This window comes from Hypanus sabinus, chromosome 7 (genome assembly GCF_030144855.1).
Source record: "Hypanus sabinus isolate sHypSab1 chromosome 7, sHypSab1.hap1, whole genome shotgun sequence".
NCBI lineage: Eukaryota > Metazoa > Chordata > Chondrichthyes > Myliobatiformes > Dasyatidae > Hypanus > Hypanus sabinus.
In genome coordinates, this window is record NC_082712.1 from 76,286,103 (window position 1) to 76,310,244 (window position 24,142).

The following is a 24,142-nucleotide window of genomic DNA, read 5'->3' on the forward strand; positions in this document are numbered from 1 at the left end:
GAGGTATTCAGTTTAGAATTATGAGGTGTTGAGTTTGAGAAGGTACACCAGCGTAGGATTTGCACAGTGAACAGTAGGACTCCTGAGAATTTTGGAGAACAGAGGGACTTTGCTACTGTAAAATATAGTCACCTTTATGCATCACACTGTAAAGCAACAAATTTAATACATATGTCAGTGATAATAAACCTGATTCTGATTTGTACAAGATGCAATGAGGATTGGGAAGCTTCAAAAAAAAAACCAACAGAAGAAAACTAAAAAATCATTAAGGTAAATATGGAATACAAAAGTAAGCTAGCCAATATTACCAGAAGTTTCTTCAGATACACAAATTGTAAAAGAGAGGCAAGAGTAGATATTGGGCTGCTGGAAAACGATGGTGGAGAAGTAGTAATGGGGACAAGGAAATGGCGGACAATCTGAATAACTATTTTGCGTCAGTCTTCACTGTGGAAGACACTGGCAGTATGATGGACATCCCAGGTGTCAGGGGTCATGAAATGTGCTAAGTTAGAGAGAAGATCCTTCAGAAATTGAAAGGTCTAAAGGTAGATAAGTGACCTTATGTTGTACACCCCAGGGTTCTGAAGAGGTGGCTAAAGAGATTATGGAGGCTTTAGTGGTGATCTTTCAATAATCACTAGATTCTAAAATGGTTCTGTATGACTGAAAAATTAGAAATGTCACTTCAATCTTCAAGAAGAGAGGAAGGCAGAAGACAAAATAGAAGCCAATTAGCTTGACCTTAGTGGTTAGGAGAATGCTGGAGTCAATTATCAAGGATGAGGCCTCAGGCTACTTGGAGGCACATGATAAAATAGGCCAAAGTCAACATAGTTTCCTTAAGAGAAAATCTTGCCTGACAAATATGGAATTCTTTGAGGAAATAACAAGCAGGATAGACAGAGGAGGGTCAATGGATGTTGTGTATTTGGGTGTTCAGAAAGCCTTTGACATGGTGCCACATGATGATGCTGAATAACAGCCCATAGTATTACAGGAAGGATTCTAACATGGATAGAAGTTTGGCTGGCTGGCAAGAGTGGAAATAAAGGGGGAATTTTCTGGTTAACTGCTAGTAACAAGTGCATCAGACACGGTGTTGGGATTGCTTCTTTTCACATTATATGTCATTGATTTAGATGATGAAATTGATGGCTATGTGGCCAAGTTTTCAGATGATATGAAGATAGATGGAGATGCAGGTCATGTTGAGGAGCAAAGAGTCTGCAGAAGAACTTAGACAGATCAAGAGAATGTACAGAGAAATGGCAGACAGAATACAGTGTAGGGAAGTGTACGGTCATGCACTTTGGTAGTGGGAGTAAAAGCATAGACTATTTTCTAAACAGGGAACAAATTTAGAAATCAAAGTTGCAAAGGGAGTTGGGAGTCCTTGTGTAGGATTCTCTAAAGATTCATTTGCAGATTGAGTTAGTGATGAGGAAAGTAAATGTAACGTCAGCATTCATTTCAAAAGGACTAGAATAAAAAAGGAAGGATGTAATGCTGAGCTTTATAAGGCACCGGTGAGACCTCACTTGGAATACTGTGGGCAGTTTTGGGCCCCTTATCTTAAAAAAAAGATATGCTGTCATTGGAGAGGGCCCAAAGGATATTCATAAGAAGGTTTCTAGGAATGAAAAGATTAACATATGAGGAGCGCTTGATGGCTCACTGGAGTTTAGAAGAAACATATTGAAACATATTGAATATTGAAAGGTCAAAGTACAGTATATGTGGACAGTATGTGGAGGAGTCTAGGACGAGAGGGCACTGCTTCAGAGTATAAAGACATCCCTTTAGTACAGAAATGAGGAGGAATTTATTCAGCCAGAGGATGGTGAATCTGTAAAATTCATTGCCACAGACGGCTATGGAGGCCAAGTCATTTGATTGTATTTAAAGCAGAGGTTGATAGGTTCGTGATTAGTGAAGCATTGAAGCTACTGTGAGAAGGCAGGAGAATGTACTTGAGAGGGAAAATAAGTCAGTTATGATCAAATGGCAGAGCAGTCATGACATGCTGAATGGTCTAAATTCTGCTCCTGTGTCATGTTCTAATTGTGCAAGTGGTTGACTGGGAGGAGAGCACCAAGTACAGGGCAATATATTACAGTGCTGCACACTCCTCACTGAAATAAAGGAATAGTAACCTCATAATGCTGTGATAAGCAGCAAATTGATGTGTGGTGGAGATCAACAGTGGCCATGTGATGTGTCCTTCATTTCAGATGTGGAAGTTCAGGAAGACATCCAGTCTCCCAGATAACTACATCTACATGAAATGCATTGAATTGCAATTCCTTACAGATCCTGTTGGGAAAATGCAGCTTGATGACCTCAAACTAAAACAGATTAATTAATCTGGAAATTAATTAATGCAATTAACTATTGCAATTAATTAACCTGGATGACATCCTTCAGAATTATTTGACAACTTCACTATCTGCAACTTCACCGATTTTTGGTTAATTTACAGATTTCCCATTCAGCCCACATACATTTCATCCAAACTATACACATCACAAGCACTACATACTGATCCTTGTGGAAAACCACTGATCATCAACTTCAGCACTGGTCCTTGTGAGGCAGAATAACACCCCTCTACCTCTATGGTCAAACCAGTTTTGAATCCAATTTATCAAGGGAATAAAAGGACTTTTTCTGGTTGGCTACCAGGGACTAGTGGTTTTCCTCAGGGGTAAGTATTGGGACAGCTACTTTTCACCTTGTTTCTCAATGGATTTAGATAATGGAATTTTGCCAAAGTTTGCAGATGATGCTAAGATAGGTGAAGGGGTAGGTAGTGCTGAGGAAGCACCGCAATTGCAGCAGGACTTGAACAAATTGGAAGACTGGGTATAAAAGTGGCAGATGATACAGTGTTGGGAAATTATGTTAATGCATTTTGGTAAAAGTAGCAATAGTGCAGACTATTATCTAAATGGGCAGAAAATTCAAACATCAGAGGTGCAGAGGGACTTAGGAGTCCTGGTGCAAGACTTCTAGAAGGTTAATTTACAGGTTGAGTCTGTAGTAAAGAAGGCAAATGCAACATTAGCATTTATTTCAAGGGGAATAGAATATAAAAACAAGGAGATAATGCTGAGGCTTTATAGGATGCTAGTCAGGCCACACTTGGAATATTGTCAACAGTTTTAGGCCCCATATTTCAGAAAGGATGTATTGTCATTGCAGAGTGTCCACAGGAGGTTAACGAGGATGATTCCAGGAATGAATGGGTTATTATTATTTCCTCAAAGAATTCCAATAGATTTGTCAGGCAAGGATTACCCTTAAGAAAACAATGCCTATTTCGACTTAACAAGTACAACACACTGGAGGAACTCAGCAGGTTAGGCAGCATCCGTGGGAACGAGCAGTCAACGTTTTGGGCTCCTGACGAAGGGTCTCGGCCTGAAACATTGATTGCTCGTTTCCACAGATGCTGCCCGACCTGCTGAGTTCCTCCAGTGTGTTTATGTGTTGATTTGACCACAGCATCTGCAGTGTACTTTGTGTGTTTATTTAGGCTTATTGCATCTTGGTCCTTCTGAGTACCCCAAAACTTCATTCTTAATAATGGACTCTAAAATCTTACCAACCACTGTCAGGCCAACTGACTTATAATTTATTGTCATTTGCCTTCATTCATTCTTAAAGAGTGGAGTGACATTTGTGATATTGTAGTCCTTTGGAGCCATTCCTGACTCTAGTGACTCCTGAAAGATCACAAGATATCCTGAAGTGGGAGGGTGAGTAGCCAGAGGTCGTGGTACATGTAGGTACCAATGACATAGGTAGGAAAGGGGAAGAGGTCCTGAAACGAGAGTACAGCGAGTTAGGAAGGCAGTTAAGAAGAAGGACCGCAAAGGTAGTAATCTCGGGCTTACTGCCTGTGCCACGCGACAGTGACAGTAGGAATGGAATTAGGTGGAGGATAAATGCGTGGCTGAGGGATTGGAGCAGGGGGCAGGGATTCAAGTTTCTGGATCATTGGGACCTCTTCTGGGGCAGGCGTGACCTGTTCAAGAAGGACGGGTTACACTTGAACCCTGGGGGGACCAATATCCTACCGGGGAAGTTTGCTAGGGCTACAGGGCAGACTTAAAACTAGTAAGATGGGGGGGCAGGAATCAATTTGAGGAAACTATGGGAGAGGAGGTTAGTTCACCAGTAGAGCAAGTAAGTAGACTGTGTGTGAGGGAGGAAAGGCAGGTGATGGAGAAGGGATGCGCTTAGCCCGAAGATGTAGGGGAGAAGAAAGAAAAGGATAATAAATTTGAATGCATTGTTAGGGATGAAAAGAGAGGTGGAGACGGGAGTATCTTAAATGTATCTATTTTAATGCTAGGAGCATTGTAAGAAAGGTGGATGAGCTTAAAGCGTGGATTGTTCCCTGGAATTATGATGTTGTAGCTATTAGTGAAACATGGTTGCAGGAAGGGTGTGATTGGCAATTAAATATTCCTGGATTTAGTTGCTTCAGGTGTGATAGAGTAGGAGGGGCCAGAGGAGGAGGTGTTGCATTGCTTGTCTGAGAAAATCTTATGGCGGTGCTTTGGAAGGATAGATTAGAGAGCTCTTCTAGGGAGGCTACTTGGGTGGAATTGAGGAATGGGAAAGGTGTAGTAACACTGATAGGAGTGTTTTATAGGCCACCTAATGGGGAGCGTGAGTTGGAAGGCAAATGTGTAAGGAGATAGCAGATAGTTGTAGTAAACACAAGGTGGTGATTGTGGGAGATTTTAATTTTCCACACATAGATTGGGAAGCTCATTCTGTAAAAGGGCTGGATGGTTTAGAGTTTGTGAAATGTGTGCAGGATAGTTTCTTGCAACAATACATAGAAGTACTAACTAGACATGGGGCAGTGTTGGATCTCCTGTTAGGGAATGCGATAGGTCAGCTGACAGATGTATGTGTTGGGGAGCACTTCGGGTCCAGTGATCACAATAGCATTAGCTTCAATATAATTATGGAGAAGGACAGGACTGGACCTAGAGTTGAGATTTTTGATTGGAGAAAGGCTAACTTTGAGGAGATGCGAAGGGATTTAGAGAGAGTGGATTGGGTCAAGTTGTTTTATGGGAAGGATGTAATAGAGAAATGGAGGTCATTTAAGGGTGAAATTATGAGGGTACAGAATCTTTACGTTCCTGTTAGGATGAAAGGAAAGGTTAAAGGTTTGAAAGCACCATGGTTTTCAAGGGATATTAGAAACTTGGTTCGAAAAAAGAGGGATGTCTACAATAGATATAGGCAGCATGGAGTAAAGGAATTGCTCAAGGAGTATAAAGAATGTAAAAGGAATCTTAGGAAAGAGATTAGAAAAGCTAAAAGAAGATACGAGGTTGGTTTGGCAAATAAGGTGAAAGTAAATCTGAAAGGTTTCTACAGTTATATTAAAAGCAAGAGGATAGTGAGGGATAAAATTGGTCCCTTAGAGAATCAGGGTGGTCAGCTATGTGTGGAGCCGAGGGAGATGGGAGAGATTTTGAACGATTTCTTCTCTTCCATATTCACTAAGGAGAAGAATATTGAATTGTGTAAGGTGTGGGAAACAAGTAAGGAAGTTATGGAACCTATGACAATTAAAGAGGTGGAAGTACTGGCGCTTTTAAGAAATTTAAAAGTGGATAAATCTCCGGATCCTGACAGGATATTCCCCAGGACCTTGAGGGAAGTTTGTGTAGAGATAGCAGGAGCTCTGATGGAGATCTTTCAGATGTCATTAGAAACTGGGATTGTGCCGGAGGATTGGCATATTGCTCATGTGGTTCCATTGTTTAAAAAGGGTTCTTGAAGTAAGCCGAGCAATTATAGACCTGTCAGTTTGACATCAGTGGTGGGTAAATTAATGGTAAGTATTCTTAGAGATAGTATTTATAATTATCTGGATAGACAGGATCTGATTAGGAGTAGCCAGCATGGATTTGTGCGTGGAAGGTCATGTTTGACAAACCTTATTGAATTTTTTGAAGAAGTTACGAGGAATGCTGACGAGGGTAAAGCAGTGGATGTAGTCTATATGGACTTCAGCAAGGCCTTTGACAAAGTTCCACATGGAAGGTTAGTTAAGATGGTTCAGTCGTTATGTATTAATGCTGGAGTAATAAAATGGATTCAACTGTGGCTAGATGGGAGATGCCAGAGAGTAGTGGTGGATAATTGTTTATCGGGATGGAGGCCAGTGACTGTTCAGGGATCTGTTTTGGGCCCAATGTTGTTTGTAATATACATAAATGATCTGGATGATGGGGTGGTAAATTGGATTAGTAAGTATGCAGATGATACTAAGGTAGGAGGTGTTGTGGATAATGAGGTGGGTTTTCAAAGCTTGCAGGGAGATTTATGCCGGTTAGAAGAATGGGCTGAACGTTGGCAGATGGAGTTTAATTCTAAGAAGTATGAGGTTCTACATTTTGGCAGGAATAATCCAAATAGAACATACAGAGTAAATGGTAGGGCATTGAGGAATGCAGTGGAACAGAGAGATCTAGGAATAACTGTGCATAGTTCCCTGAAAGTGGAGTCTCATGTAGAAAGGGTGGTGAAGAAGGCTTTTGGAACGCTGGCCTTTATAAATCAAAGCATTGAGTACAGAAGTTGGGATGTAATGTTAAAATTGTACAAGGCATTGGTAAGGCCAAATTTGGAATATTGTGTACAGTTCTGGTCACCGAATTGTACGAAAGATATCAATAAATTAGAGAGAGTGCAGAGACGATTTACTAGGATGTTACCTGGGTTTCAGCACTTAAGTTACAGAGAAAGGTTGAACAAGTTAGGTCTCTACTCATTGGAGCGTAGAAGGTTGAGGGGGGATTTGATCCAGGTATTTAAAATTTTGAGAGGGATAGATAGAGTTGACGTGAATAGGCTGTTTCCATTGAGAGTAGGGGAGATTCAAACGAGAGGACATGATTTGAGAGTTAGGGGGCAAAAGTTTAAGGGAAACACGAGGGGGTATTTCTTTACTCAGAGAGTGACAGCTGTGTGGAATGAGCTTCCTGTAGAAGTAGTAGAGGCCAGTTCAGTTGTGTCATTTAAGGTAAAATTGGATAGGTATATGGACAGGAAAGGAGTGGAGGGGTTATGGGCTGAGTGCGGGTAGGTGGGACTAGGTGAGATTAAGAGTTCGGCACGGACTAGGAGGGCCGAGATGGCCTGTTTCCGTGCTGTGATTGTTATATGGTTATATACTGATGCCTTCACAATCTACTCAGCTGCCTCTTTCAGAACTCTAGGTATAACCTATCTACTGCAGGTGACATATCCACCTTGAAATCTATCAGTTTCCCAACCAAGCAGTGCAGATGACATGTTCCTGGTGTCTTCTAGAGTGAAGACTGATACTTCAGTATTTTTCCAGTGGTCCAACATCTACTCCTGCCTCTCTTTTACGCTTCCTACATCCAAAGTGTTTTCAGCATCTTCTTTCATATATTGGCTAGCTTACCTTCATATTTCACTTTTCTTTTTAATTGCTTTCTGTTGGTTTTTAAAAAATGTTCCAATCCTCTAGCTTCCCACTGGTTTTTGCAATATTGCATGCCAATAGACAATAGACAGTAGGAGCAGGAGTAGGCCATTTGGCCCTTCTAGCCAGCACCGCCATTCACTGTGATCATGGCTAATCATACACAATCAGTACCCCGATCCTGCCCTCTCCCTATATCCCTTGACCCCGCTATCTATAAGAGCTCTATCTAACTCTCTCTTGGATGCATCCAGAGACTTGGCCTCCACTGCCTTCTGGGGCAGAGCATTCCACATATCCACCGCTCTCTGGGTGAAAAGGTTTTTTCGCATCTCTGTTCTAAATGGCCTACCCCTTATTCATAAACTGTGGCTTCTAGTTCTGGACTCACCCATCAGCGGGAACATGCTTCCTGCTTCCAGCGTGTCCAATCCCTTAATAATCTTATATGTTTCAATCAGATCCCCTCTCATCCTTCTAAGTTCCAGTGTATACAAGCCCAGTCGCTCCAATCTTTCAACATATGACAGTCCCGCCATTCCAGGAATTAACCTTGTGAACCTACGCTGCACTCCCTCAATAACAAGAATGTCCTTCCTCAAATTTGGAGACCAAAACTGCACACAATACTCCAGGTGGGGTCTCACCAGGGCCCTGAACAGCTGCAGAAGCACCTCTTTACTCCTATACTCAATTCCTCTTGTTATAAAGGCTAGCATGCCATTAGCTTTCTTCACTGCCTGCTGTACCTGCATGCTTGCTTTCATTGAATGATGTACAAGAACACCTAGATCTCGTTGTACTTCCCCTTTTCCTAACTTGACTCCATTTAGATAGTAATCTGCCTTCCTGTTCTTGGCACCAAAGTGGATAACCGCACATTTATCCACATTAAACTGCATCTGCCATGTATCTGCCCACTCACCCAACCTGTCCAAGTCACCCTGCATTCTCATAACATCCTCCTGACATTTCACACTGCCACCCAGCTTTGTGTCATCAGCAAATTTGCTAATGTTACTTTTAAACCCTTCATCTAAGTCATTAATGTATATTGTAAGCAGCTGCGGTCCCAGCACCGAACGTTGCAGTACCCCATTGGTCACAGCCTGCCATTCCGAAAGGGGCCCGGTAATCGCTACTCTTTGTTTCCTGTCAGCCAGCCAATTTTCAATCCATGTCAGTACTCTGCCCTTAAAACCATGTGCCCTAATTTTGCCCACTAATCTCCTATGTGGGACTTTATCAAAAGCTTTCTGGAAGTCCAGGTACACTACATCCACTGGCTCTCCCTTGTCCATTTTCATAGCTACATCCTCAAAAAACTCCAGAAGATTAGTCAAACATGAGTTTCCCTTCACAAATCCATGCTGACTTGGACTGATCCTTCTACTGCTATCCTCTTTCCTCTTTTATAATTGACTCCAGCATCTTTCCCACCACTGACATCAGGCTAACCGGTCTATAATTCCCTGTTTTCTCTCTCTCTCTTTTATTGAAAAGTGGGACAACATTAGCCACCCTCCAATCAGCAGGAACTGTTCCTGAATCTATAGAACATTGTAAATGCATCCACGATTTCTAGAGCAACCTCTTTAAGTACCCTTAGATGCAGACCATCAGGTCCCGGGGACTTATCAGCCTTCAGACTCAACAGTCTATCCAACACCGTTTCTTGCCTAATATAAATTTCCTTCAGTTCATCCTTTACCCTAGTTCCTTTGGCCACTATTACATCTGGGAGATTGTTTGTGTCTTCCCTAGTGAAGACAGATCCAAAGTACCTGTTCAACTCATCTGCCATTTCCTTGTTCCCCATAATAAATTCACCCGTTTCTGTCTTCAATGGCCCAATTTTGGTCTTAACTATTTTTTTGCTATTCACATATCTAAAGGAGCTTTTACTATCCTCCTTTATATTTTTGGCTAGTTTACCTTCGTACCTCATTTTTTCTTGGCGTATTGCCTTTTTTGTTATCTTCTGTTGCTCTTTAAAAGCTTCCCAGTCCTCCGGTTTCCCGCTCATCTTTGCTATGTTATACTTCTTCTCTTTTATTTTTATACTGCCCTTTACTTCCCTCATCAGCCACGACCACCCCTTACTCCCCTTAGGATCTTTCTTCCTCTTTGAAATGAACTGATCCTGCACCTTCTGCATTATTCCCAGAAATACTTACCATTGTTGTTCCACTGTCTTCCCTGCTAGGGTATTGTTCCATTGAACTTTGGCCAGCTCCTCCCTCATAGCTCCATAGTTCCCTTTGTTCAACTGTAATACTGACACATTCGATTTTCCCTTCTCCTTCTCAAATTGTAGATTAAAACATATCATATTATGGTCACTACCTCCTAATGATTCCTTTACCTCGAGATCCCTGATCAAATCTGGTTCATTGCACAACACTAAATCTAGAATTGCCCTCTCCCTGGTAGGGTCCAGTACAAGCTGTTCTAAGAATCCATCTCGGAGGCAATCCACAATCTCCCTTTCTTGGGGTCCAGTACCATTCTGATTCTCCCAGTCTACCTGCATGTTGAAATCCCCCATGACAACTGTATCATTACCTTTGCAACGTGCCAATTTTAACTCTTCATTCAACTTACACCCTACATCCAGACTGCTGTTTGGGGGCCTGTAGATAACTCCCATTAGGGTCTTTCTACCCTTAGAATTTCTCAGTTCTCCTTTTTGCTTTTATGCTGTCTTTGAATTCCCTTGTCATCCACAGTTACCACCTCCTCCCATTACAGTGCTTCTTCTTCTCCCCCTCAAACTACAGGGTAAATTCTATCATATTGTGAAAAAGCCTCCTAAGGAGTAATTTATCTTAAAAACGTCCTAATCATATTACGTTTCACTGCACAACAAAAAATCCAGAATTGCCATTTCCTCGTGAGCTTGATCATAAGCTGTTCTAAAAAGTCATCTCATAGGCATTCTACAAACTTCTTCTTTTGGTATCCAGTGCCAATCTGATTTTCCAAGTCTACCTGGATATTGAAGTCCCTGTTAGCTCTATATCATTACCTTTCTTACATTCCTTTTCTATCTCCTGTTATAACTTCCATCCCACATTGTGGCCACTATTTGGACACCTACTCAAAGGTTATGGGGATAAGGCAAGAGAATAGGGTTGAGACAGATATTAAAACAGGCATGATGGAATAGTGGAGCAGTCTCAATGAGCCAAATAGCCTAATTCTGCTCCTATGTCTTGTTTTTATTCAACTCCCATCAGGGACATTTACCCTTTCAGTCTCTCTGGTAACAAGGATTCTACATATTCTGATCCTATGTCATGTTTTTCTAAGCACAAGTTGAGTAAAGAATATACGAAATTCCAAAATCCAAGAAATCTCTGAAATCTGAATTGTTTTTAAGTGCTGACATGATGTCACAAATGGAAAATTCCACAAAGCACTGGGAAGATTCCCAGGCAATGCACAGGTTTCTATGCACTACAAATAGTTCTAAGAAGTGATATCACATACGTGATGAATATAAGTTAATGAAAAATCAGAAAAACACCATATAAAGCAAAATATTAAGATCTCTATCGTATATTGAAAGAATGCATTTGTGAGCAACAGAGTGCACGACTGCTGATCATGAAACAACCAAAGATCTATCATGACTGAAAATTCAAAGTTTGCAGAAATTTAAGAAAAGGCACACAAATTAAAGATATAAACATTTTTTAAAGATAAAATGTCTGCTAGTCATGAAGCAGCAAAGAGATTAACTGATGTTTGTGAGATCATCACAGATGATAATCTAACATCAAAACCAGTCTATAATGCTGATTGCTTTTATACCTTACATAAAACCAAAAAAAAAGTAAATTACAAAACCAGTGTACTGTTGCCTTTTTCAGGTATTCTCCCAATGCTGCAGAGCTGCATTTATTACCCTGCTCTCGATATATTTTCATTATATGATAGTATGTAATAATTTTTATTGTTAAGTACTGTAAGGAACTGGTTAAGAACCTCATTGTCTTATTGGATTTTTACTGCTATGCTATTATGCTTTTAGCAGCTTTTCTGCAAATGCAGTGTGTTTTGTTAGTTAAGCCTCATAGACTAGTGTTTTGGCTTCGGCTGAGATAAGGAGCACTTGCACAGCCTAGAAATGTTGTGCCAACCAATTGAGTTTATCTTGGTAACGTGCTGTAATGTTCTGTTCAGTGGGATAGCATGGAATCTTCAAGAGAGCTGGGTAGGATCAGATTTCTGAGGGACAGTTGTCTGGCTTTGGTTGGGAGGTGTTGGAAGGGGAGGTACAGAGAAGCACAAGGGAAGATACTTGGAGGATTCCACCCAAAGGGGAGACCCTACTGCAAGAAGTGCTTTGTGCAGACGAGTGTTCCAAGGAGAAAGCGCCAATACTTCTGGAGTTAGCCAGTTTGTTTGTAATGTTCTTCGAAGGAAGTTCAAACTATGGCTGGTGATGTGGATTCAGTGCCCTGAGTAAAGCAATACACCCAACTACTTCAAACATTGATGTGCACATTTAGATTAGTTTAACTGTAATGGGCCCTTCTTTTCTTTTCCTATCAATTGTTGTTAAAGTTGAAATACAGGTAGTCCCCGAGTTACGAATGTCCGACTTAGGGACAAATTGTGTTTACGAACCAAGGAAGGAGAACATCGTCTGCCATTTTAAGTTGGATCGCGACGCCGTCCCCCATTTTAAGTCATTGCCGTTGACACTGTGTTGGGTGTTTAACTTTGTATTTGGCTTAAATTTTTATTAGAAAGATTCACCCCAACTCCTCCCCCTCCCCCCCCCCCCACCCCCGTTGCAGTCGGCTGGTGGTGCAGTGAGATCAGCGCTGGGCTCAAGAACGGAGGTTCATAAGTTTGATTTAGTGACAGACCGCTCCCGTGCCAGGTTGATGTCGAGCTCGCAACTCGACCTCATAAAAAAAACACTGCCGCCTCCAGTTTAAATTCCCATGTGGAATATTGTGGAGGATCAAATACCCAAACCCAGCACAGCCCTCACTTTCCCATTTAGCCTGTTTCAGTGCGGTGGAGTTTCGGACCCGGGGAATTCAGTGTGGCGGTCCTTAGGACCCGGCAGACCTTGGGAGCCGGTGCAGCTCAGGACCCGCCGCCTGCAGTGTTCCATTGACGGGAAGTAATCACAATTGAAAATAAGGTGGAAATAATAAAGCGTTTGGAAAGAGGTGGAACTCCATCGGTCATTGGAAAAGCATTTAGGCTACAGTTGGTTAATGATCGGAACAATTTTAAAGGATAACGGTTAAAGTGAGAATGATGGAGCATGTGAAAGGCCCTGCCCTGATAAAAGCTATAGTTATTACTAAGCAACGCAGTAGTTTAATTATTGGAATACATACGTTTCTTAAGTGTTTTATATGCATAGAAAGGTAAAATATATACTATATACTAAGACAAACGTTTGACTAACGGCCGCTAAATAATACCAGATGTACTTGTTCCGACTTATGTACAAATCCGGCTTAAAGACAGACTCAGGAACGGAATTCGTACATAACCCAGGGGCTGCCTGTATTGGTAAATATACTTACACTTTAATTTTATGCTGGTGTAAGGTCTGGTATTTTCTGGTGAACAATAATTTATAGGGTATTTGCCATAATATCTGCTCCCTTATCAGAACATTCCAACTTTCCTGTATGGTTGAAACCAAAAAATACCGACCCCAGACATATTTTGCTTATTGAAGGTGGCCTTCTCACTATTACCCATGCAATGCTGAGTTACGTGGCTGTTAGCCAGAGTTAGCTAATCAGCCAAGTCTCATTACAAGCCCCGGTAAGATGGCTACATACATATATGATGAACATGTGTAAGACAAGACTGCTTCCTAGTAGCACATACATTAAAGAGTTTGAAATGACAGCGATCCCAAACTATCTCATTATATATTCCAAAATTCAAAAAGCTTCTGGCCCCAAGCATTTCAGATAAGGGGTACTCAACCTGTATTTGCTTTTGTTTAAACCAACAAAGCCACCCCAATGCTTCTACCCAATTACCTGTTTAGCACCCATCTGTGATCTTCTATCAGTTAATTTCTAACTCCATTATAAACTCTATCTTGTTTCTTGTACTGTGTATATTCAAGTATAACACCTTCTGTCCTGCATTCATCATCTTCTCAACTTTGTCTCCATGTTGCCTGAAGTTAAATTCATATCCCTTTATTAATTTTATTCTGGAGACTTTGTTAACTTCTCCTGTGCTCTACTCCCATTTTATATATTCTGTTGAACCCATTCGCCTAATATTTAAATTGAAACTGGATCCACTGCCCTACATGTACAATTTGCCAGGACTCTAGCCCCAACATGGTTCAGATGGAGTCTGTCCAGTGGACCAGCTCCTTCCTTCTCCAATACTGAAATCATTACCCCAGGAATTCAAACTCACCAGACTATAATTTCCTGTTTTGAATCAGCTGCCCTTTTTAAACAAAGGAACTGCAGCTATTTTCTATTCCTCTGGGACATCAGTTGTGGCTGAAGATGATACAAAGATCACTGTCATGGTCCCAGAAATCTTCTCTCTTGGCTCTTACTGGGATCAATCCCCTTAGATGCTTGTGAATTATTAACCTAGATGTCCTTCAAAAGACCTTGTTTCACCTTTCTTGATATCATCATTCCCCTGAATATCAGGGAGTGGTATACTGATCACCCTAGCCCCAAGTCATTCTCCTTGTTGACCTGCAATACAGAATTCCATTTCCTAGTAATACAAATGATCTTCTTTGACTTTCTTCATACAAAATGAATTGGTATTCTCTTTAATCTGACTCACCAAGAACATTTCAAGGAGACATTTAGCCTTCTAATTCCTTAAGTTCTCTCCTACTTCTTCAATGACACTGTTTGCTTTCAAATCCCTAAACCTAACAAAAGTTTGAGAACCTAAATGCAGAATAAGTGACCAGTTTGGCAAAGCACTAATGGTTGGTCCACAATGGACATCCCAAGTTGTCAGTTGCACGCCATATCAATTCCCTTTCTCATTCCCACACTGATCTGTCCATCCTCAGCTTTCTCTAGTGCAAGAATGAGGGCCAACACAAACTGAAGAAACAACACTTCATATTCTGCCTTGGCAAGATACAATTCAACGGCTTGAAGACCAAGTTTTTTATCTTTAGGAAATCTTCCCTTTCAGTGAATTTTATTTTACTCCTCACTCCTGCACACACCACAGCAGCCAGAGCTATGTCAAGTATTCCATCGGGCTTTGAAAGGATATGGTATTGCACAGTGAAGAAAGTTCATATAATCAACAGTGGTCAATTCAATTGAGGACATAGTCAAGTCAACATTTCAGTGCTGTGAACTCTCTCATTATAAACTGTGTGCTATTGCGAAGACAAATAGATAAGGGTGTTTGGGGCCTGACATACTTTGGAAAAGTACTTGTTGACAGATTACAAATCTCACATAAATACCTTGACAATTTAGTAACCAAATGATTCCGAAAATAGTTATAGGATGGTGCCAGCAGCAATTTGAAGAAATTAAGAAAATGTGTGCATACAGATAAAGATTGAAATTATTGCTGTTGCTCCTTGTGGCACATTGGGTGATTACTTAAAGCTATGTGGTGAATTTTTGAGTTATTTGAATCAGTAATGACAAATAAAGTAGTTGTTAGACAAAGCTGTTGTTTGGTATGTTTTATTGCATGATGTATTTAATTGGAAACACCCCATTCCCTTCCTTCTTCCTACTCTTTCCCCTTTCCCTCACCCTCCCATGCCATTCTCTATACCCCCAGCTGCTCTGCGGCAGCTTTCCTTGCTTTGTTAATGAGGCTTAGTATACCTGCTCTTTGCTAAGCCTCAGTAAGAAAACAAGGAGAGCAGCAATTGACTGTTCCATCACCTTCTCCCAGGAGAAACTATACCTGATATATGCAGGAAGACAGCCTTTATAGTGGCAGAGAAGGAAGCCTCAAGTGGGCATGCACAGCTTCTTTTTTCACTCACTGAACAAGTAACTTCCAAATCAAAAGTACCATTAATATAGTTAAGCTTTGGATATACATTTCATTTTGAAGAGGTATCAATCAAGTACAAAACTGAAGGCAAACAACCAGGTACGTTCCAATGAGGCATGGAAAGGATGGCAAGGTACAGAAACCGTGGTGTACAAAGGCTGTTGTAAATCTAGTTAAGAAGACAAAAAAAGCTTACAAAAGGTTCAAAAAACTAGGTAATGACAGAGATTAGATTATAAGGCTAGCAGGAAGAAGTTTAAGAATGAAATTAGGAGAGCCAGGAGGTGACATAAGGCCTTGGCGAGCAGGATTAAGGAATGCCCCAAGGCATTCTACAAGTATGTGAAGAACAAGAGGATAAGATTTGAGAGAATTGGACCAATCAAGTGTGACAGTGGAAAACTGTGTATGGAACCAGAGGAGATAGCAGAGGTACTTAATGAGCACTTTGCTTTGGTATTCTCTATGGAAAAGGACCTTGGCAATTGTAGGGATGACTTACAGCAGTCTGAAAATCTTGAGCATGTAGATATTAAGAAAGAGGATGTGCTGGAGCTTTTGGAAAGCGTCAAGTTGGATAAGTCACTGAGACCGGATGAGATATACCCCAGGCTATTGTGGGAGGCGAGGGAGGAGATTGCTGAGCTTCTGGCGATGATCTTTGCATCATCAATGGGTACGGAAGAGGTTCCAGAGGATTGGAGGGTTGCAAATATTGTTCCATTATTCAAGAAAGAAAATAGAGATAGCCCAGGAAATTATAGACCAGTGAGGTTTACTTCAGTGGTTGGTAAGTTGATGGAGAAGATCCAGAGAGTCAGGGTTTTTGAACATTTGGAGAGGTATAATATGATTAGGAATAGTCAGCATGGCTTTGTCAAAGGCAGGTCATGCCTTACGAGCCTGATTGAATTTTTTGAGGATGGGACTAAACACATTGATGAAGATAGAGCAGTAGATGTAGTGTATATGGATTTCAGCAAGGCATTTGATAAGGTACCCCATGCCAGGCTTATTGAGAAAGTAAGGAGGAATGGGATCCAAGAGGACATTGCTTTGTGGATCCAAAACAGGCTTGGCCACAGAATTCAAAGAGTGGGTGTAGACGGGTTAAATTCTGCATGGTGGTGAGTAACCAGTGGTGTGCCTCAGGGAACTGTTCTGGGACCCCTTCTCTTCATATTTTTATAAATGACCTGGATGCGAAAGTGGTGGGATGGGTTAGTAAATTTGCTGATGACACAAAGGTTGAGGGGATTGTGGATAGTGGAGGGATGTCAGAGGTTACAGCAGGACATCAATAGGATGTAAATATGGGCTGAGAGTGGCAAATGAGTTCAACCCAGGTAAGTGTGAGGTGATTCATTTTTGTAGGTCAAATATGATGGCAAAATATTGCATTAATGGTAGTCTGGTGGATCAATAAAATCTTGGGGTCTCAATCCACAGGACATTCAAAGCTGTTGCGCAGGTTGACTGTGTGGTTAAGGCGGCATGCGGTGAATTGGCCTTCATCAACCATGGGATTGAGTTCAAGAGTCGAGAGGTAATGTTACAGCTGTATGGGACCCTGGTCAGACCCCACTTGGAGTACTGTGCTCAGTTCTGGTCACCTCACTACAGGAAGGCTGTGAAAACCACAGAAAGAGTGCTGAGGAAATTTACAAGGATGTTGCCTGGATTGGGGAGCATGCCTTATGAGAATAGGTTGCGTGATTTTTCTCCTTGGAGCGACGCAGGATGAGAGGTGACCTGATAGAGGTGTGTAAGATAATGAGAGGCATTGATCGTGTGGATAGTCAGAGGCTTTTTCCAGGGCTGAAATGGCTAACAGGAGATTGCACAGTTTTAAGGTGCTTGGAAATAGGTACAGAGGAGATGTCAGGAGTAAGTTCGTTTTATACAAAGAGTGATGAGTGCGTGGAACGGGCTGTCGGCAATGGTGGTGGAGGAGGACACAATCAGGTCTTTTAAGAGACTCGGATAGATACATAGAGATTAAAAGATAGAGGGCTATGGGTAACCCTAGGTAATTTCTAAAGTACATGTTTGGCACAGCATTATGGGCCAAAGGGCCTGTATTGTTCTGTAGATTTTCTATGTTTCTAACGAAGTCCAAGGAACAGCTTACCTCTAGCTCTGTTTTCAGACGCTCCTCTCGATCAGTGCTATACTCAAATTCTTTTGCCTGTCTTCGTAAAGCATCAGAAAGATTGCTGCGCTCAACTTCTAGCTCTTTTAATCGCTTTTGCAACTGAACGAACGTTTGCTCCTGGTCCTTAAGGTAGAATAAATTCATCAATTTAATTGATATTGTTTTTTCAAAAATGGCTCCAAATATTTAGATAAAAGTCTTTTTTGTACTTTAGTTTTACATCACTTTCATAAGACCATTATAAGTGTTTGTGATAAAAGTGCATTGCACCTTACATTATTTTGAACATTTATAAAACATCTTATATTTATCAGATACCTAGATAGGAAAGGAGTAGAAGGAATTCGCAGTTTACATAAGGAAATCGAAGACAGGCTTCAAATTTCCTCACAGAGCATGGAAAAATAAGGATGCAGCTGCTAGATTGTGTTCAAAACAAGTGATAAGCAAACTAACTTTAAAGGATAAACTTATATTATCCACTCAAACTCATTGCCTTGGTATCCACAAGGAATATCCTCCATGATGCAGTGCGGCATTGCTATTTTACCAAATAGATTTTTTTTCAGATCAGAAGTTAATAAACACAAAGTGCTGTCCATCATCTGCAGCAACAAAAAATATCATCGGCCACAATCTGTAACTTCAAACAGAAAGGAAAATGGAGCAAAAAGACACAAGAGAACAAGTACCCGATGCATTCTTGTGCCAATGTGAGAATGATGAAATTGCAGGTTTTTAGTGGTGCAAGATCCCAAGAAGCTTGGAAAACAGCTTAATGACAAATGTACTAGAATCCAATAAATAGAAGACAACACAAAGCAGAGTTTGCTGTACTTGGAAGAACTAAGTACTGATCCTTGCTCATGAGTCTAGAGAACTGGCTGACAGTATAAACACCTCCAGATTCAAGTTCTAAGCTCAAGCTGTAAGCTGCTGAATTTGCAGGTGTGTTGCCAGGAATAAAATAGCAATAACCAGTACTCTCCAGAAAATTACATCAAATATCAGAGGGTGACCAAAAACAGTGATTCTCAAGGAGGATAATTACTTGTGGAGACAAAATTTATGAGAAACATAGAATAGTACAGCACATTACAGGCCCTTCGGCCCACAATATTGAGCCGACCCTCAAACCCTGCCTCCCATATAACCCACCTTAAATTCCTCCATATACCTGTCTAGTAGTCTCTTAAACTTCACTAGTGTATCTGCCTCCACTACTGACTCAGGCAGTGCATTCCACGTACCAACCACTCTGAGTGAAAAACCTTCCTCTAATATCCCCCTTGAACTTCCCTCCCCTTACCTTAAACCCATGTCCTCTTGTATCAAGCAGTGGTGCTGGCTGTCCACTCGGTCTATTCCTCTTAATATCTTGTACACCTCTATCATGTCTCCTCTCATCCTCTTTCTCTCCAGAGAGTAAAGCCCTAGCTCCCTTAATCTCTGATCATAATCCATACTCTCTAAACCAGGCAGCATCCTGGTAAATCTCCTCTGTACCCTTTCCAATGCTTCCACGTCCTTCCTATATTGAGGCGACCAGAACTGGACACAGTACTCCAAGTGTGGCCTAACCAGAGTTTTATAGAGCTGCATCATTACATCATGACTGTTAAACTCTATCCCTTGACTTATGAAAGCTAACACTTCATAAGCTTTCTTAACTACCCTATCTACCTGTGAGGCAACTTTTGGGGATCTGTGGACATGTACCCCCAGATCCCTCTGCTCCTCCACACTACCAAGTATCCTGCCATTTACTTTATACTCTGCCTTGGAGTTTGTCCTTCCAAGGTGTACCAACTCACACTTCTCCGGGTTGAACTCCATCTGCCACTTCTCAGCCCACTTCTGCATCCTATCAATGTCTCTCTGCAATCTTTGACAATCCTCTATACTATCTACAACACCACCAACCTTTGCATCGTCTGCAAATGCCTTACTAAAATCCATGTAGATCACATCCACTGCACTACCCTCATCTATATGCCCAGTCACCTCCTCAAAGAACTCTATCAGGCTTGTTAGACACGATCTGCCCTTCACAAAGCCATGCTGACTGTCCCTGATCAGACCATGATTCTCTAAATGCCCACAGATCCTATCTCTAAGAATCTTTTCCAACAGCTTTCCCACCACAGATGTAAGGCTCACTGGTCTATAATTACCTAGACTATCCCTGCTACCTTTTTTGAACAAGGGGACAACATTCGCCTCCCTCCAATCCTCCGGTACTATTCCATTGGACAACGAGGACATAAAGATCCTAGCCAGAGGTTCAGCAATCTCTTCCCTTGCCTTGTGGAGCAGCCTGGGGAATATTCCATCAGGCCCCGGGGACTTATCCATCCTAATGTATTTTAACAACTTCAACACCTCCTCTCTCTTAATATCAACATGCTCCAGAACATCAACCTCACTCATATTGTCCTCACCATCATCAAGTTCCCTCTCAGTGGTGAATACTGAAGAGAAGTATTAATTGAAGACCTCACTCACTTCCACAGCCTCCAGGCACATATTCCCACTTTTATCTCTAATTGGTCCTACCTTCACTCCTGTCATCCTTTTGTTCTTCACATAATTGAAGAATGCCTTGGGGTTTTCCTTTACCCTACTCGCTGAGGCCTTCTCATGCCCCCTTCTTGCTCTTCTCAGCCCCTTCTTAAGCTCCTTTCTTGCTACCCTATATTCCTCAATAGACCCATCTGATCCTTGTTTCCTAAACCTCATGTATGCTGCCTTCTTCCACCTGACTAGATTTTCCACTTCACTTGTCACCCATGCTTCCTTCACCCTACCATTCTTTATCTTCCTCACCGGGACAAATTTATCCCTAACATCCTGCAAAAGATCCTTAAACATCGACCACATGTCCATAGTACATTTCCCTGCAAAAGCATCATCCCAATTCACACCTGCAAGTTCTAGCCTTATAGCCTTATAATTTGCCCTTCCCCAATTAAAAATTTTCCTATCCTCTCTGATTCTATTCTTTTCCATGATAATGCTAAAGGCCAGGGAGCAGTGATCACTGTCCCCCAGATGCTCACCCACTGAGAGATCTGTGACCTGACCCAGTTCGTTACCTAATACTAGATCTAGTATGGCATTCCCCCTAGTCGGCCTGTCAATACACTGTGACAGGAACCCGTCCTGGACACACTTAACAAACTCTGCCCCATCTAAACCCTTGGAACTAATCAAGTGCCAATCAATATTAGGGAAGTTAAAGTCACCCATGATAACAACCCTGTTATTTTTGCACCTTTACAAAATCTGCCTCCCAATCTGCTCCTCGATATCTCTGCTGCTACCAGGGGGCCTATAGAATACCCCCAGTAGAGTAACTGCTTCCTTCCTGTTCCTGACTTCTACCCATACTGACTCAAAAGAGGGATCCTGCTACATTACCCACCCTTTCTGTAGCTGTAATAGTATCCCTGACCAGTAATGCCACCCGTCCTCCCCTTCCCCCCTCCCCATCCCTTTTAAAGCACTGAAATCCAGGAATATTGAGAATCCATTCCTGCCCTGGTGCCAGCCAAGTCTCCGTAATGGCCAGTACATCATAATTCCATGTATGTATCCAAGCTCTCAGTTCATCACCTTTGTTCCTGATGCTTCTTGCATTGAAGTACACACACTTTAGCCCTTCTACCTTACTACCTTTATACCCTTTATTCTGCTGCTCTTTCCTCAAAGCCTCTCTATATGTTAGATCTGGCTTTACTCCATACACTTCTTTCACTGCTCTATCACTCCGGGTCCCATCCCCCTTGCAAATTAGTTTAAACCCTCCTAAACCATGCTAGCAAACCTGCCAGCAAGGATATTGCTCCCCCTCGAGTTCAGGTGCAACCCATCCAATCTGTACAGGTCCCACCTTCCCCAGAAGAGATCCCAATGGTCCAAAAATCTAAAACCCTGCTCCCTGCACCAACTCCTCAGCCACGTATTCAACTGCCATCTCCTCCAATTCTTACCATCACTATCACGTAGCACTGGCAGCAATCCTGAGAACACCACCCTTGAGGTCCTGTTCTTCAGCCTTCTGCCTAGTTCCCAAAACTCACACTTCAGGACCTCATCCCTCTTCCTGCCTATGTCGTTGGTCCCAACATGTATCATGACTTCTGGTTGCTTTCCTTCTCGTACCAGGATGTCATGCACCCGGTCAGAGACATCCCAGGCCCTGGCACCCAGGAGTCAACAAACCATGCAGGTTTCCTTCTCACGTCCACAAAATCTCCTGTGTGCTCCCCTGACTATAGAGTCTCCAATGACGACAGCTCTCCTCTTCTCCGTCCCATCCTTCTGCACCACAGGGTCAGACTCCGTGCCAGAGGCCCTGCCACCGTGGCTCACACCTGGTCGGTCGTCCTCACCAACAGCATCCAGGATGATAAACTTATTATTCAGGGGAATGGCTACAGGGGTGCTCTGCACTACCTGTCTACTCTCCTTTGCTTTCCCCCCTCGGACTGTCACACAACGACCAGAAGAAGTGCCAGAGAATACGTTCTCATTACATCTGGGAGACAGCTGTTGCAGGCAACGTATGAATGTTGCCAGGGAAGAACATAGTACTTAAATACATCACACAAAATGAGATACACTTTGGGTTCCTCTGACTGTCCAAACCCTCCAGAGTATCCAAGGCTGACACATGATGCAGAAAACTAGAGCAAAGTCCCAACACAGAGGGCTCAATGGATGCCCATATTTACCAGCTGACTCCACATCAAGACTACCAGAACTGACTGGAAGCAGCTGCTCATACAGAGGGGTAGCAGAAGAGCTGGGCCACAGATGAGATTGAAACAGTGTGGTATGAAGATTCACCCCACCTCACAAAAATACTGATAACTCACAGAATGTATTGCAACCTCTGCTGCAGAATAAATACCAAGTTCATGCAGGCCATTTTGAACAGCAACCAGTGATAACCAGATTTAAGAATATGTTTTAAGGAGATGTCCTCTCATTCTTCTGAACTCCAGTAATACAGGCACAGAGCCATCAAACACTCCTCATAGATTAATCCTTTCATTCCTAGGATCATTTTCATGCATTTCCGCTGGACCCTCTCCAATGCCAGCATATCCTTTCTTAAATAAGGGGCTCAAAACTGCTTACAATACTCCAAGTGCAGTCTGACCAGTATCTTAAGGTCTCAGCATTACATCCTTTTTATATTGTAGCACTCTTAAAATTAATGCTAACATTACACTTTCTACTCTATCCACTGACTCAACCTGCAAGTTAACCTTTAGGGAATTTCGCACAAAGACTCCCAAGTCCCTTTGTATTTTTTGAATTTTCTCCCTGTTTAGAAAATAGGCTACACCTTTACTCTTTCTAACAAAGTGCATGACCATACACTTCTCAACACTATATTTCATCTGCTGCTTCTTTGCCCATTCTTCTAATCTGTCCAAGTCCTTCTATAGACTCCTTACTTCCTCAACGCTACCGTGCCTATTATTTAGCCCCCAACCCTTTGTTAATGTAAATGAAATTTACAACCAGACATTTTCATCAACTTAACTGAGAATTTTTATCTGTGAAACACATGCGCCTTTTTCCACAGTACAGCCCAAATAACAGGAAAAATTGTAAAGCAAGAAATGTTAACAATTCAAAACTGAAATGTCAGCAGTTCAGAAGTAGTCATTCCCTTTGCTCAGTACTCTTGCAGCGATTACAGCCAGTGGTCTTTTGGATAAGTACACATTAGCTTTGCATAACGTGTTGGAGCAAGATTTGCCCATTCCTCCTTTGCAAAGTTGCTCAAGTTGTGCCAGATTGGCTGGAAAGTGGTGGTGGGAAGCGATATGCTTTTTTTTTTGCCAGGGCTTCATCCTTGCCACACTCCTTTTTGTGCAAGACCTTAGAGATTGTGGAGCCATAAACTCATCTCCAGTTGCAGCCACTGACATGTGCAGCTCAGTCAGAGTAACTGTTGGTGTCACAGTAACCTTTCTTACAACTGTCATTCTTCTCTGGTGACTAAGTTTAGAGGGACAGTCTAACAGGCAGTGTGGCTTTGGTTTCATATTTTTAGCACTTTTTTCACAATGAATTCCTTTGAGCTCAGAGGAATGTTCAGTGCCTTTGATGTGTTCTTGTACCCTTCCCCAGATTTGTGCTTCTCTATTACCATGTCCCTGACTTGTCTTTAATGTTCTTTTGTCTTCATTTTGGTTTGGCCTATTGAAAATCTATCATACTGATGAACCTTACAGAGAAAAAGGGTATTTATTCATAAGAATCCATTCAAAGCAGATGATTATCCCCTTTCCCCATTAGACATGCTCTTTAATCCAGACAGCATCCTGGTAAATCTCCTCTGCACCCTTTCTGAAGCTGGTAAAGTAATATATAGTACTGCACCTGAGGAAAGTTAGCATAGTAATTACAAAGGGGATGAATACTTATTCAGGCTCACAATTTTGGTTTATTTTTTCATAAAT

At 41.8% G+C, this 24,142-nt stretch overlaps 1 protein-coding gene across 3 annotated transcripts in view; it reads right to left on the reverse strand.

Annotated features, from left to right (window-relative positions):
• LOC132396875 (coiled-coil domain-containing protein 171-like) overlaps positions 1-24,142 on the reverse strand; it is a 449,415-nt gene that overhangs the window by 384,100 nt on the left and 41,173 nt on the right. For all 3 annotated transcript variants that reach the window (XM_059974899.1, XM_059974901.1, XM_059974900.1), the window contains exon 6: positions 17,637-17,783. In XM_059974899.1, coding sequence (XP_059830882.1) covers positions 17,637-17,783 — 147 coding nt within the window. The remainder of the gene's footprint in view (positions 1-17,636; positions 17,784-24,142) is intronic.